This window comes from Chiloscyllium plagiosum, unplaced genomic scaffold (genome assembly GCF_037043375.1).
Source record: "Chiloscyllium plagiosum isolate Xiang-an unplaced genomic scaffold, Cpla_swu_hap1 HiC_scaffold_42, whole genome shotgun sequence".
NCBI classification, from domain to species: Eukaryota; Metazoa; Chordata; class Chondrichthyes; order Orectolobiformes; family Hemiscylliidae; genus Chiloscyllium; species Chiloscyllium plagiosum.
In genome coordinates, this window is record NW_028270180.1 from 22,670,544 (window position 1) to 22,685,467 (window position 14,924).

At 59.1% G+C, this 14,924-nt stretch overlaps 1 protein-coding gene across 1 annotated transcript in view; it reads left to right on the forward strand.

The window, feature by feature from the left end:
* Positions 1-9,483: 9,483 nt before the first annotated feature.
* kti12 (KTI12 chromatin associated homolog) overlaps positions 9,484-14,924 on the forward strand; it is a 42,832-nt gene continuing 37,391 nt past the window's right edge. The window contains exon 1 of the mRNA XM_043680568.2: positions 9,484-9,712. Coding sequence (XP_043536503.2) covers positions 9,568-9,712 — 145 coding nt within the window. The 5' untranslated portion in view covers positions 9,484-9,567. The remainder of the gene's footprint in view (positions 9,713-14,924) is intronic.

Consider the following 14,924-nt stretch of genomic DNA (forward strand, 5'->3'; position numbering starts at 1 on the left):
AACAGCCAGGAGACATTCACTGAAGCTTCCAACTCTGTTGAGACTCCAACAGCTTCTGATGTTACTGAAAAACCAAAAGCCAGATATCCTACTCTGTGAGAACTGGCTATACCAATTCAGGCTGTTAAACATAACTCAAGGTATTTACATGTGATATTAACAATCCAGAACGTCACTTCTGCCTTACAACCTCTCTTTAAAAAAAGGATAAAATATACTTTTAATGTGACAGCATTGTCACATTAGACTACTTAATAAATACAAATATTTATATTATAATGCCTTAAGAAGTTATGAGATGTCCTCAAAGTGGGGTATAATGTGTTATGTTGAGAACATTGTGTTGTAAACATATTCATAACAAATCTTTCTTAAATTCCTTCTAAATACTATCTACATGTTGAAAAAATGTTTGTTTTTAAAATGGGAACAGAGAACTTGTCACTGATTGGTTGTATTATGATACAACAGAAGAAGAAAAACGCATTTCATTTCTTTCATTAGATTTGGAGAGATTGTTATTCAAAGATTGAATTGATGTTTTTTAATCACATGCTTACATTTTTAATATCTTTATTTGAGTTTAAGGATAAAACCAGGTTGCAACTTTTGAGGACAGATGTACAGAGCACCTATAGCACTGATGTGTGGAAGGAGCTGTAAGATAAGTGGTCAACAAAGTGAGCCTGACGTCAATGGTGGGCAAGTTGTTGGAGGGAATCCTGAGGGACAAGATGTACATGTATTTGGAAAGGCAAGGACTGATTAGGGATAGTCAACGTGGCTTTGTGTGTGGGAAATCATGTCTCACGAACTTGATTGAGTTTTTTGAGGAAGTAACAAAGAGGATTGATGAGGGCAGAGCGGTAGATGTGATCTATATGGACTTCAGTAAGGCGTTCGACAAGGTTCCCCATGGGAGATTGGTTAGCAAGGTTAGATCTTATGGAATACAGGGAGAACTAGCCATTTGGATACAGAACTGGCTCAAAGGTAGAAGACAGAGGGTGGTGGTGGAGGGTTTTTCAGACTGGAGGCCTGTGACCAGTGGAGTGCCACAAGGATCAATGCTGGGTCCACTACTTTTTGTCACATACATAAATGATTTGGATGTGAGCATAAGAGGTACAGTAAGTAAGTTTGCAGAGGACACCAAACTTGGAGGTGTAGTGGATAATGAAGTGGGTTACCTCAGATTACAACAGGATCTGGACCAGATGGGCCAATGGGCTGAGAAGTGACAGATGGAGTTTAATTCAGATAAATGTGAGGTGCTGCATTTTGGGAAAGCAAATCCTAGCAGGACTTATAGACTTAATGGAGAAAGTGAGGTCTGCAGACGCTGGAGATCAAAGCTGAAACTTTATTGCTGGAACAGCACAGCAGGTCAGGCAGCATCTAGGGAACAGAAGATTCGACGTTTCGGGCACATGCCCGAAGAAGGGCATGTGCCCGAAACGTCGAATCTTCTGTTCCCTAGATGCTGCCTGACCTGCTGTGCTGTTCCAGCAATAAAGTTTCAGCTTATAGACTTAATGGTAAGGTCCTAGGAAGTGTTGCTGAACAAAGAGACCTTGGAGTGCAATTTCATAGCTCCTTGAAAGTGGAGTCGCAGGTAGATAGGATAATGAAGGTGGCGTTTGGTATGCTTTCCTTTATTGGTCAGAGTATTGAGTACAGGAGTTGGGAGGTCATGTTGCAGCCCTACAGGACATTGGTTAGGCCATTGTTGGAATATTGCATGCAATTCTAGTCTCCTTCCTATCGGAAAGATGTTGTGAAACTTGAAAGGGTTCAGAAAAGATTTACAAGGATGTTGCCAGGTTGGAGGATTTGAGCTACAGGGAGAGGCTGAACAGGCTGGGGCTGTTTCCCCTGGAGCGTTGGAGGCTGAGGGGTGACCTTATAGAGGTTTACAAAATTAGGAAGGGCAAGGATAGGGTAAATAGGCAAAGTCTTTTCCCTGGGGTCGGGGAGTCCAGAAATAGAGGCCATAGGTTTAGTGTGAGAGGGGAAAGATATAAAAGAGACCTATGGGGCGACTTTTTCACACAGAGTGTGGTACGGGTATGGAATGAGCAGCCAGAGGAAATGGTGGAGGCTGGTACAATTGCAACATTTAAGAGGTATTTGGATGGGTATATGAATAGGAAGGGTTTGGAGGGATATGGGCTGGGTGCGGGCAGGTGGGACTAGATTGGGTTGGGATATTTGGTCAGCATGGACGGGTTGGACCGAAGGGTCTGCTTCCATGCTGTACATCTCTATGACTCTATGACTCTGTAACTCAATCAACAAAGGAAGGTGACTTGATTTTCTCTTTCTCACTTGCTTAGATCCAGATTGGCAAAAATTGTTCACACATTCTCTCTCATACTGACACACTCTCACTCATTCAATCAGCACTCATTCATTCCTTGACAGAGAAGGCAATCAGCTTTGAGACCTTTGTAAATGTTTCTCTGGACTCTCACATTGTGTAAGTTGTGTGATTTACCAGGATAACCACCTCTTTTGGTTCAAAGTAACCTGAACCAAAAGATTTGGAGATGCCGGTGTTGGACTGGGGTGTACAAAGTTAAAAATCATACAACACCAGGTTATACTCCAACAGGTTTAATTGGAAGCACTAGCTTTCAGAGTGTCGCTCCTTCATCAGGTGGTTGCCGAGGACAAAATTGTAAGGCACAGAATTTATAGCAAAAATTTACAGTGTGATGTAACTGAAATTATACATTGAAAAATACCTTGATTATCTGTTGAGTCTTTCATCTGTTCGAATACCATGATAGTTTCACTTCTTTCATGTGTAAATCACAAACTTTTTTAAATAAGTTGCATTCTCAGGTTAACTGTAACAATTGGTGTTAGCTAGACAATATGTTGAAGGTGTTGGCCCCCTGTGTTCTCTGTCTATGCTAAGTTGTTTGGATTGATTCTAATCTAAAAAGTGAGATAACAGAGTTTTACATGAATTCATGCAGGTTTTGAGCAAAGTACAATGTAACTCTGCAAGTACAAATTCACCCCACAAAATATATGTATATGTGCGCATGTGTATATGTGTGTCTGTCTGTCTTTCTGTCTGGGTTGGGGGGTTGTGAGTGTGAGAGAGAGTGTATGTGTATGTGTATGTGAGTGGAGAGTGTCTTAAGTCTGTGAGGGGGTGCATGTGTGAGTGCGGGATGTGGTGGAGATGCGGTGGCGGGCATCGCTCCCAATTCCTTCATCCTAGACTACACCTCCTCCCACCCTGCCCCCTGTAAAAACGCCATCCCATATTCCCAATTCCTTCGTCTCCGCCGTATCTGATCCCAGGAGGACCAGTTCCAATACCGTACAACCCAGATGGCCTCCTTCTTCAAAGACCGCAATTTCCCCCCAGACGTGATCGACGATGCCCTCCACCGCATCGCCTCCACTTCCCGCTCCTCCGCCCTTGAGCCCCGCCCCTCCAACCGCCACCAGGACAGAACCCCACTGGTCCTCACCTACCACCCCACCAACCTCCATGTACAGCGTATCATCCGCCGTCATTTCCGCCACCTCCAAACGGACCCCACCACCAAGGATATATTTCCCTCCCCTCCTCTATCAGCATTCCGAAAAGACTCCGTGACTCCCTCGTCAGGTCAACACCCCCCACCAACCCAACCTCCACTCCCGGCACCTTCCCCTGCAACCGCAAGAAATGCAAAACTTGGGCCACACCTCCCCCCTTACTTCTCTCCAAGGCTCCAAGGGATCCTTCCATATCCGCCACAAATTCACCTGCACCTCCACACACATCATTTATTGCATCCGCTGCACCCGATGTGGCCTCCTCTATATTGGGGAGACAGGCCGCCTACTTGCGGAACGTTTCAGAGAACACCTCTGGGACACCCAGACCAACCAACCCAACCACCCCGTGGCTCAACACTTCAACTCCCCCTCCCACTCCACCAAGGACATGCAGGTCCTTGGACTCCTCCATCGCCAGACCATAGCAACACGACGGTTGGAGGAAGAGCGCCTCATCTTCCGCCTCGGAACCCTCCAACCACAAGGGATGAACTCAGATTTCTCCAGTTTCCTCATTTCCCCTCTGCCCCACCTTGTCTCAGTCAAATCCCTCAAACTCAGCACCGCCTTCCTAACCTGCAATCTTCTTCCTGACCTCTCCGCCCCACCCCCACTCCGGCCTATCACCCTCACCTTGACCTCCTTCCACCTATCGCATTTCCAATGCCCGTCTCCCAAGTCCCTCCTCCCTACCTTTTATCTTCGCCTGCTGGACACACTTTCCTCATTCCTGAAGAAGGGCTCATGCCCGAAACGTCGATTCTCCTGTTCCTTGAATGCTGCCTGACCTGCTGCGCTTTTCCAGCAACACATTTTCAGCCCACATTACTGCATTACTCTTGTGGGAGCTTGCTACGTAAGAATTGACTAAAATGCTTCCCACATTGCAACAATGAGTACATTTTAAAAGTATTTACTTGGCTGTGAAACATGTTGAGACATTCAACATTTAAGAGGCGTTTGGATGGGTATATGAATAGGAAGGGTTTGGAGGGATATGGGCCGGGTGCTGGCAGGTGGGACTAGATTGGGTTGGGATATCTGGTCGGCATGGACGCATTGGACCAAAAGGTCTGTTTCCATGCTGTACATCTCTATGACTCTATTCTAAGGTGCTTCGTAGTAGTGTAGAGCCCAGTCTTATAACCTGTAACAGTTCTGGAGAAGTGATAAACTACATTGTGTTTACTCTGCGAGACTCTACTCATTAGACCAAAAAGACACACAAACTGCTCATATATCAGGCACTTGGAAGATGCTGATGGTAGCAAGCACAACAAACAAAAATTGAGTGGTCAAGTAGGCATACGGCATGCTTTCCTTCATCAGATGGGGTATCGAGTACAAGGGTTGGCAGATCATGTTCCAGTTGAATAGGGCTTTGGTTCAGCCACATTTGGAACACTGCGTACAGTTCAGGTTGCCACATTACCAAAAGGATGTGGATACTTTGGAGAGGGTGCAGACGACGTTTACCATGATGTTGTCTGGTATGGAGGGCGCTAGCGATGACGAGAGGTTGAGTAGATTAGGATTATTTTCATTAGAAAGACGGAGATTGAGGAGGGACCTGACTGAGGTGTATAAAATCATGAGAGGGATAGACAGGAAGGATAGCAAGAAGCTTTTTCCCAGAGTGGGGGACTCAAATACTAGGGGTCACATGATCAGGGTGTGAAGGGAAACGGTTAAGGGGGATATGTGTGGAAAGTTCTCTACACAGAGTGTGGTGGGTGCCTGGAACGCGTTGCCAGGAGAGGTGGTAGAGGCATGATAGCATCATTTAAGATGGATCTAGACAGATACATGAATGGGAAGGGAGCAGAGGGATATAGATCCTTAGAAAATAGGCGACAGGTTTAGATAGAGAATTTAGATCAGCGTGGGCTTGGACGGCCAAAGGGCCTGTTTCTGTGCTGCAATTTTCTTTGTTCTTTGTTCTTTGTATATGACAGTATAGTTCAAAGGCCCATGTACATTTTCATTAAGCCTGATTTCTGCAATCCTCGTTTTTCAAATCTCTCCATGGCCTCTCCCCTCCCAATCTCTAACAACCCTTTGAGGGCTCTGCACTTATAAGTTTTGGAGATCCTTGATTTCAATTGCTCAACCATGTCTCCATGCATTCAGCTACCTCAGTTAGAAACTCTTGAGTTCTGTATCTGAACCTCTCTGCACTTCTCTCACTATCTCTCCTTCCTCCTTTAAGATAGTCTTTAAAACTGAATGCTTTCACTAAGTTTCTGGTCACCCATCCTAATATCTCCTTGATGTAGTTTAGTCTCAGATTTATTTGCTCATTGGACGTGTAGAATCATAAGACTGTCTGTGTGGAGTTTGCACGTTCTGCCCATGTCTGCGTGGGTTTCTGCAAGGTCCTCTGATTTCCTCCCACAGTCCAGTGAAAAACTGTAGAAGTAGGCCATTCAGCCCATCAAGTCCACCGCAACTCTCCAAAGAACATTCCAGCCAATTATGTCCCCCCATCCCTTTAACTCTGCATTTCCCATGGCTAGAGTCGAGATTGTGGTGCTGGAAAAGCACAGCAGGTCAGGTAGCTGTGAGCTGGAGGGGTGGTGAGATAAATATGAGGGGGGTGGGGCTGGGGTAAGTTGGCTGAGAGTGTGATAGGTAGATGGAGGTGGGGATAATAGTGATAGGTCGGAGAGAAGGGTGGAGTGGATAAGTGGAAAGGAAAATGGACAGGTAGGACAGGTCATAGGGTGGTGACAAATTGGAAGTTTGCAACTGGGATAAGGTGGGGAGTGGAGGGGAAATGAGGAAACTGGTGAAATCCACATTGATGCCATGGTGTTGAAGGATCCTGATGCGGAAGATGAGGTCTTCTTTCTCCAGGCATCGGGTGGTTAGGGAGTGGCAATGGAGGAGGCCCAGGATCTGCATGGCCTTGGCAGAGTGGAAGGGGGAGGTGAAGTGTTCGGCCACAGGGTGGTGGGGTTGGTTGGTGCGGGTATATCCTTGGACACGGTGGGTAATTCAGCATGGCCAATCCACCTAACCTGCATGTCGTTAGACCTTGGGAGGAAATCGGAGCACCTTGCAGAAACCTACGCAGATATGGGGAGAACATGCAAATTTCACACAGTCGCCTGAAGGTGTGTATCTTGTGTGTACATCAAGCATCTTGATGTATTACTACAATAAAGACACTCGATAGTGCTGATATTTGTTGTAATTATGTTGCAATGCTGCACATTTTCACAAATCTCAGACATAATGAATTACTTTGGAATCTAATCTGTTTAATTTTGACAAACAAAGCAATTAGTTTGCATCCAGTGAAGGACAGCATGCCAGAATTGGTTTGATGGTTAATTCATCAGTGTTTTATAATGTCATTGGTTAAGAGGCAGAACATTTGTTGTCACCAAGCTTCTGTACTGTAGTGACGCCTGGACTGTGTACCAGTGACACATAAGGATGCGAGAGAAATTTTACCAGCACTTACTGTACTGCATCCTTCCGAATCAATGGGAGGACCAATAAACAGATGCTAGCGCTCTTCTTGAAGCTAGCTCTGTAAGCATTCAGGCAAAACTGTACAATCAGTTTTGATAGTTTGAATGCTGTGTCCAAATGGCCGGAAATCATCATCTTGGCCAAATCTAGTCCTCTCAACTCTTGAAACGGCCACCACAGCAAGGACAAATTGCTCATGCAATTTGATGCTTTCTTTGAAATGCAACAGCATTGACAACAATAATTGGAAGGACTTTCCTACTGCTCATTCAGAAAGGTCAACTTGTCCATCAGAATGTAGCATACTTTGGAACTAACACTTTATTGTTAATCAGATCAGTAGCAGAGTTGGAACCTCTCAGCTCAGCAATTATCCGTTTGATACATTTAAATAGGGTTTGAAGCTCCAGATAATAATATTTTATTCTCTGATGTTATCCTGCAGGAATGTATTAATTGTACGTATAGACAGGTGGAATATGTAGCAACATAACAGTTTCCATGAGTCAAATATGTTGCAAGAAATCATGCCTGCACATGATGAAACTTCTGCATACAGAAGAGTTGAACAAAAAATTCTTCCAACTGCTGTACCACTATCACTTCAAGTGCTGAAAATGAGTGGATGAACATAATTTTTAAATTCCTCATCCATGAGTTTTGAAACCAAATTCAAGTTTGAGCAATGTTTGATTCTGGATACTGAAAGCTGTACCCCACTGAGGGTGATGTGGTTGTAAAGTGACTCAACTAGTCATTCAGAGGTCAAGGTTGATTCTCTGCAGACTAATCCCACCATAATAACAAAATAAAACAGAACTCTGGATGCTGGAATTCAGACACAAACTCTGGCAGCATCTTTGGAGACCAAAAGAAACTTAACATTTGGGTCTGGTGACTCTTCTTCAGTTTTGATTCATCAACTCTGCTTTCTCTCCACAGCTGCACCAGACCTTCTGAGTTTCTCCAGCAATTTCTGTTTTTTTGTTTCAAATGACACCATGGCTGCTGGTGGAATTTAAATTGAATTAATAAACTGGTCTTTCTTTATCAGCAATTCTCAATGCTCTCTACTACCAAGTGGACTAGTTTAATAAAGCTGAATTGGGAGTGTGTTGCTGGAAAAGCACAGCAGGTCAGGCAGCATTCGAGAAGAAGGAAAATTTACATTTTGGACTGGAACCCTTCATCAGGAATGAGGCTGGGAGCTTTGGGGGTGGAGAGATAAATGGGAGAGGGGTGAGGCTGGGAAGAAGGTAGCTGAGAGTGTACTAGGTGGATGGATTTGGAGATGCCAGTGTTGGACTGGGGAATACAAAGTTAAAAATCACACAACACCAGGTTATAGTCCAACAGGTTTAATTGGAAGCACTAGCTTTCGGAGTGCCGCTCCTTCATCAGGTGGTTGTGTGTATGGATCAGATGGATGGAGGTGGGGTTAATGGTGATGGATTGGAGAGGAGGGTGGAGCAGATAGGTAGGAAGGAAGATTGACAAGTGTATCAGGACATGAAGGTGGTGCTGAGCTTGAAGGTTGGAACTGGGGTAAGATGGGGGAAGGGGAAATTAAGAAACTGGTGAAAGAAACTGTGGACCTGCACCTTCACCCCCAACCCTATCCACCTATTGCACTCTCAGCTACCTTCTCCTTCTCCCCAGCACCACCCCTCCCCCCCACCTTCGACTTATTGCTCCACCCCTGAGGTTTCCAGTGTCATTCCTGAAGGGCTCTGGCCTGAAACGTCGATTTTCCTGCTCTTCGGATGCTGCTTGATCTGCTGTGCCTTTCCAGCAACACAATCTCAACTCTGATCTCCAGCATCTGCAGACCTCGCTATCTCCTAATAAAGCAGAATATCAGATGAGAGGGTGACAAGTCTGTTCTGTCAATTTTGTTTTTGCAATGATGTTAAATGGTTAAATGATGTTCGGGGCAGCATGATGGCTCAGTGGTTAGAACTGCTTCCTCACTCCAGGTTTGATTCCACCCACGGGCGACTGTCTGTGTGCAGTTTGCACATTCTCCTGGTCTCTGCATGGGTTTCCTCTGGTCTCCTCCCACACTGAAAAGGTGTGCAGGTTTGGTGGATTGGCCATGCCAAATTACCCCACAGTGTCCAGGGATGTGCAGGTTGGGTGGATTAGTTATGGGAAATACAGTTACAGGTGTGGGTCTGGGCGGGGAGGGGGGGGGTTCCTTTTGGAGTGTTGGTGTGACCTTCATGGGCTGAATGGCCTGCTTCCACACTGTAGGGATTCTAATGAAATGTCCCCAGCATGATCTACCATGAGTTGGAAGCTGGCAGCAGAGGAGGAGGCTGAGGGAGACCACGTGACCTGGGCCCTGCAATGGCGCCTCCTGCCCGGCGGATGGCGGTGTCGCCAGCGACTCCCCTTTAATGAACCGACAGGAAATGAGTCCGCGGACCCTTTAAGGGGCGGCCCTCAGCCTCGCCCTCGGCCTGTCTCTGAGCCCGGGGCCCAGGCCTCAGGCCTCCTTTCCCCAGCGCCCCGCCGGCCCCGATGCCGCTGGTGGTTGTGTGCGGGTTTCCGTGCAGCGGCAAAAGCCGCCGGGCGGCGGAGCTGAGCGAGTTTTTCCGCGAGAGGCGGAGGAAGGTGACGGCGGTGGAAGAGAACCTGAGGGCGGAGAGAAACTCGGTGTATGGAGGTGAGGGTGAGGGAGAGGGAGGGGGAGGGGCAGGGGCAGGGGCAGGCAAGGGGGAGGGGCGAGGGGCAGGGGACAGGGGAGGGGCAGGGGGAGGGGGAGGGGCAAGGGGGAGGGGGAGGGGGGCAAGGGGGAGGGGGAGGGGGGCAAGGGGGAGGGGGAGGGGCAAGGGGGAGGGGGGAGGGGCAAGGGGGAGGGGGGAGGGGCAAGGGGGAGGGGGAGGGGGAAGGGGGAGGGGGAGGGGGGAGGGGGAGGGGGAAGGGGGAGGGGGAGGGGGAAGGGGGGAGGGGTAGGGGTGGGGGGGGAGGGGTGGGGGGGGGTGGGGGGGAGGGGGAGGGGTGGGGGGGAGGGGTAGGGGTGGGGGGGGAGGGGTGGGGGGGGCGGGGGGGGGAGGGGGAGAGGGAGGGGTGGGGGGGGGAGGGGTGGGGGGAGGGGGAGGGGTGGGGGGGGCGGGGGGGGGAGGGGGAGGGGGAGGGGTGGGGGGGGGGAGGGGTGGGGGGGGCGGGGGAGGGGGAGGGGTGGGGGGAGGGGGAGGGGTGGGGGGGGCGGGGGGGGAGGGGGAGGGGTGGGGGGGGGGAGGGGATGGGGGAGGGAGGGGATGGGGGAGGGGTGGGGGGGGGAGGGGTGGGGGGGAGGGGATGGGGGAGGGGTGGGGGGGGGGGAGGGGTGGGGGGGGAGGGGTGGGGGGGGATGGGGGAGGGGTGGGGGGGGCGGGGTGGGGGGGGAGGGGGAGGGGTGGGGGGGGCGGGGGAGGGGTGGGGGGGGAGGGGATGGGGGAGGGGTGGGGGGGGCGGGGGAGGGGATGGGGGGGGGGGGGGTGGGGGGGCGGGGGAGGGGTGGGGGGGGAGGGGTGGGGGGGGGCGGGGGAGGGGTGGGGGGGGAGGGGTGGGGGGGAGGGGTGGGGGGGGCGGGGTGGGGGGGGCGGGGGAGGGGTGGGGGGGAGGGGATGGGGAGGGGGGGGGCGGGGGGGGAGGGGGGGGGGCGGAGGGGGAGGGGTGGGGGGGGGAGGGGTGGGGGCGGGGGGGGAGGGGTGGGGGGGGGAGGGGTGGGGGGGAGGGGGAGGGGTGGGGGGGGGGAGGGGATGGGGGAGGGGTGGGGGGGGGGAGGGGATGGGGGAGGGGATGGGGGAGGGGTGGGGGGGCGGGGGAGGGGTGGGGGGGGAGGGGGAGGGGTGGGGGGGGGAGAGGACGGGGGAGGGGTGGGGGGAGGGGGAGGGGACGGGGGAGGGGGGGACGGGGGAGGGGATGGGGGAGGGGTGGGGGGGGGGCGGGGGAGGGGTGGGGGGGGAGGGGGAGGGGTGGGGGGGGGAGAGGACGGGGGAGGGGTGGGGGGAGGGGGAGGGGACGGGGGAGGGGGGGACGGGGGAGGGGGGGGACGGGGAGGGGATGGGGGGGACGGGGGAGGGGTGGGGGGGGGGGGGGATGGGGGACGGGGGAGGGGATGGGGGAGGGGGGGACGGGGGAGGGGTGGGGGGGGAGGGGATGGGGGACGGGGGAGGGGTGTGGGGGGGGAGGGGGGGGGGAGGGGGGGACGGGGGAGGGGTGGGGGGGGGGAGGGGATGGGGGAGGGGGGCGGGGGAGGGGTGGGGGGGGAGGGGATGGGGGGGGGGAGGGGATGGGGGAGGGGAGGGGATGGGGGAGGGGTGGGGGGGGGAGGGGATGGGGGAGGGGGGAGGGGATGGGGGGGGGGGAGGGGATGGGGGAGGGGGGGAGGGGATGGGGGAGGGGGGGACGGGGGGGGAGGGGATGGGGGAGGGGGGGACGGGGGAGGGGTGGGGGGGGAGGGGATGGGGGACGGGGGAGGGGTGGGGGGGGAGGGGATGGGGGAGGGGGGACGGGGGAGGGGTGGGGGGGGGAGGGGATGGGGGAGGGGTGGGGGGGGGAGGGGATGGGGGAGGGGGGGACGGGGGAGGGGTGGGGGGGGAGGGGATGGGGAGGGGGGACGGGGGAGGGGTGGGGGGGGGAGGGGAGGGGGGGACGGGGAGGGGGGACGGGGGAGGGGTGGGGGGGGGAGGGGAGGGGGGGACGGGGGTGGGGGGGGGAGGGGTGGGGGGGGGAGGGGATGGGGGAGGGGGGGGTGGGGGAGGGGGGGACGGGGGAGGGGATGGGGGAGGGGGGGACGGGGGAGGGGAGGGGTGGGGGTAGGGGAGGGGTGGGGGAGGGGGGAGCGGGGGAGGGGAGGGGTGGGGGTAGGGGAGGGGTGGGGGAGGGGGGAGCGGGGGAGGGGAGGGGTGGAGGGGGGAGGGGGTGGGGGAGGGGTGGGGGAGGGGGGAGGGGGGGCGGGGGAGGGGAGGGGTGGGGGAGGGGGGAGGGGGGGGCGGGGGAGGGTGGAGGGGGGAGGGGGTGTGGGGGAGGGGAGGGGTGGAGGGGGGAGGGGGGGGCGGGGGAGGGGGGGGCGGGGGAGGGGAGGGGAGGGGTGGAGGGGGGAGGGGGTGGGGGAGGGAGGGGTGGAGGGGGAGGGGAGGGGTGGAGAAGGGGGGGGAGGGGGGAGGGGGGGACGGGGGAGGAGATGGGGGAGGGGGGGACGGGGGAGGGGGGGACGGGGGAGGGGAGGAGATGGGGGAGGGGGGGACGGGGGAGGGGGGGACGGGGGAGGGGAGGAGATGGGGGAGGGGGGGACGGGGGAGGGGTGGGGGGGGAGGGGATGGGGGAGGGGGGGACGGGGGAGGGGTGGGGGGGGAGGGGATGGGGGAGGGGGGGACGGGGGAGGGGTGGGGGGGGAGGGGATGGGGGAGGGGGGGACGGGGGAGGGGTGGGGGGGGAGGGGATGGGGGAGGGGGGGACGGGGGAGGGGTGGGGGGGGAGGGGATGGGGGAGGGGGGGACGGGGGAGGGGTGGGGGGGGGAGGGGATGGGGGAGGGGGGGACGGGGGAGGGGTGGGGGGGGAGGGGATGGGGGAGGGGGGGACGGGGGAGGGGTGGGGGGGGGAGGGGATGGGGGAGGGGGGGACGGGGGAGGGGTGGGGGGGGGAGGGGATGGGGGAGGGGGGACGGGGGAGGGGTGGGGGGGGGAGGGGATGGGGGACGGGGGAGGGGTGGGGGGGGGAGGGGATGGGGGAGGGGGGGACGGGGGAGGGGTGGGGGGGGGAGGGGATGGGGGAGGGGGGGACGGGGGAGGGGTGGGGGGGGGAGGGGATGGGGGAGGGGGGACGGGGGAGGGGTGGGGGGGGGAGGGGATGGGGGAGGGGGGGACGGGGGAGGGGTGGGGGGGGGAGGGGATGGGGGAGGGGGGGACGGGGGAGGGGATGGGGGAGGGGGGGACGGGGGAGGGGTGGGGGGGGGAGGGGATGGGGGAGGGGGGGACGGGGGAGGGGTGGGGGGGGGAGGGGATGGGGGAGGGGGGACGGGGGAGGGGTGGGGGGGGGAGGGGATGGTGGAGGGGGGGACGGGGGAGGGGTGGGGGGGGGAGGGGATGGGGGAGGGGGGGACGGGGGAGGGGTGGGGGGGGGAGGGGATGGGGGAGGGGGGACGGGGGAGGGGTGGGGGGGGGAGGGGATGGGGGAGGGGGGGACGGGGGAGGGGTGGGGGGGGGAGGGGATGGGGGAGGGGGGACGGGGGAGGGGACGGGGGAGGGGGGGACGGGGGAGGGGTGGGGGGGGGAGGGGATGGGGGAGGGGGGGACGGGGGAGGGGTGGGGGGGGAGGGGATGGGGGAGGGGGGGACGGGGGAGGGGTGGGGGAGGGGGGGACGGGGGGGGGAGGGGTGGGGGGGGGGGGACGGGGGAGGGGTGGGGGAGGGGGGGACGGGGGGGGGGAGGGGTGGGGGGGGGAGGGGATGGGGGAGGGGGGGACGGGGGAGGGGTGGGGGAGGGGGGGACGGGGGAGGGGTGGGGGGGGGAGGGGATGGGGGAGGGGGGAGGGGTGGGGGGAGGGGTGGGGGGAGGGGGGGACGGGGGAGGGGAGGGGTGGGGGTAGGGGAGGGGTGGGGGAGGGGGGAGCGGGGGAGGGGAGGGGTGGGGGAGGGGGGAGCGGGGGAGGGGAGGGGTGGGGGAGGGGGGAGCGGGGGAGGGGAGGGGTGGGGGAGGGGGGAGCGGGGGAGGGGAGGGGTGGAGGGGGGAGGGGGTGGGGGAGGGGTGGGGGAGGGGGGAGGGGGGGCGGGGGAGGGGAGGGGTGGGGGAGGGGAGGGGTGGAGGGGGGAGGGGGTGGGGGAGGGGTGGGGGAGGGGGGAGGGGGGGCGGGGGAGGGGAGGGGTGGGGGAGGGGAGGGGTGGGGGAGGGCGGGGGAGGGTGGAGGGGGGAGGGGGTGGGGGAGGGGGAGCGGGGGAGGGGAGGGGTGGAGGGGGGAGGGGGTGGGGGAGGGGGGGGCGGGGGAGGGGAGGGGAGGGGTGGAGGGGGGAGGGGGTGGGGGAGGGGGGGACGGGGGAGGGGTGGGGGAGGGGGGGACGGGGGGGAGGGGATGGGGGAGGGGGGGACGGGGGAGGGGAGGGGTGGGGGTAGGGGGAGCGAGGGAGGGGAGGGGTGGGGGAGGGGGGAGCGGGGGAGGGGAGGGGTGGAGGGGGGAGGGGGTGGGGGAGGGGTGGGGGAGGGGGGAGGGGGGGCGGGGGAGGGGAGGGGTGGGGGAGGGCGGGGGAGGGTGGAGGGGGGAGGGGGTGGGGGAGGGGGAGGGGAGGGGTGGAGGGGGGAGGGGGTGGGGGAGGGGGGGGCGGGGGAGGGGAGGGGTGGGGGAGGGGGGGGCGGGGGAGGGGAGGGGAGGGGTGGAGGGGGGAGGGGGTGGGGGAGGGAGGGGTGGAGGGGGAGGGGAGGGGTGGAGGGGGGAGGGGTGGAGGGGGGAGGGAGGGGGGAGGGGGAGGGGAGGGGTGGAGGGGGGAGGGGTGGAGGGGGGGGGGAGGGGTAGGGGAGGGGAGGGGGGGGGAGGGGTAGGGGAGGGGAGGGGGGGGGGAGGGGTGGGGGAGGGGGAGGGGTGGGGGAGGGGGAGGGTGGAGGGGTGGGGGGGGGAGGGGGAGGGGGAGGGGAGGGGAAGGGGGGAGGGGGTGGGGGAGGGGAGGGGGTGGGGGAGGGGAGGGGTGGGGGAGGGAGGGGGGAGGGGTGGGGGAGGGGGTGGGGGCGGGGGAGGGAGAGGGGAGGGGAGGGGCGGGGGAGGGAGAGGGGAGGGGCGGGGCGGGGGAGGGCGGGGCGGGGGAGGGAGGGGGGAGGGGCGGGGGAGGGGGGAGGGGAGTGGCGGGGGAGGGAGGAGGGGAGGGGAGGGGTGGGGCGGGGGAGGGAGGAGGGGCGGGGGAGGG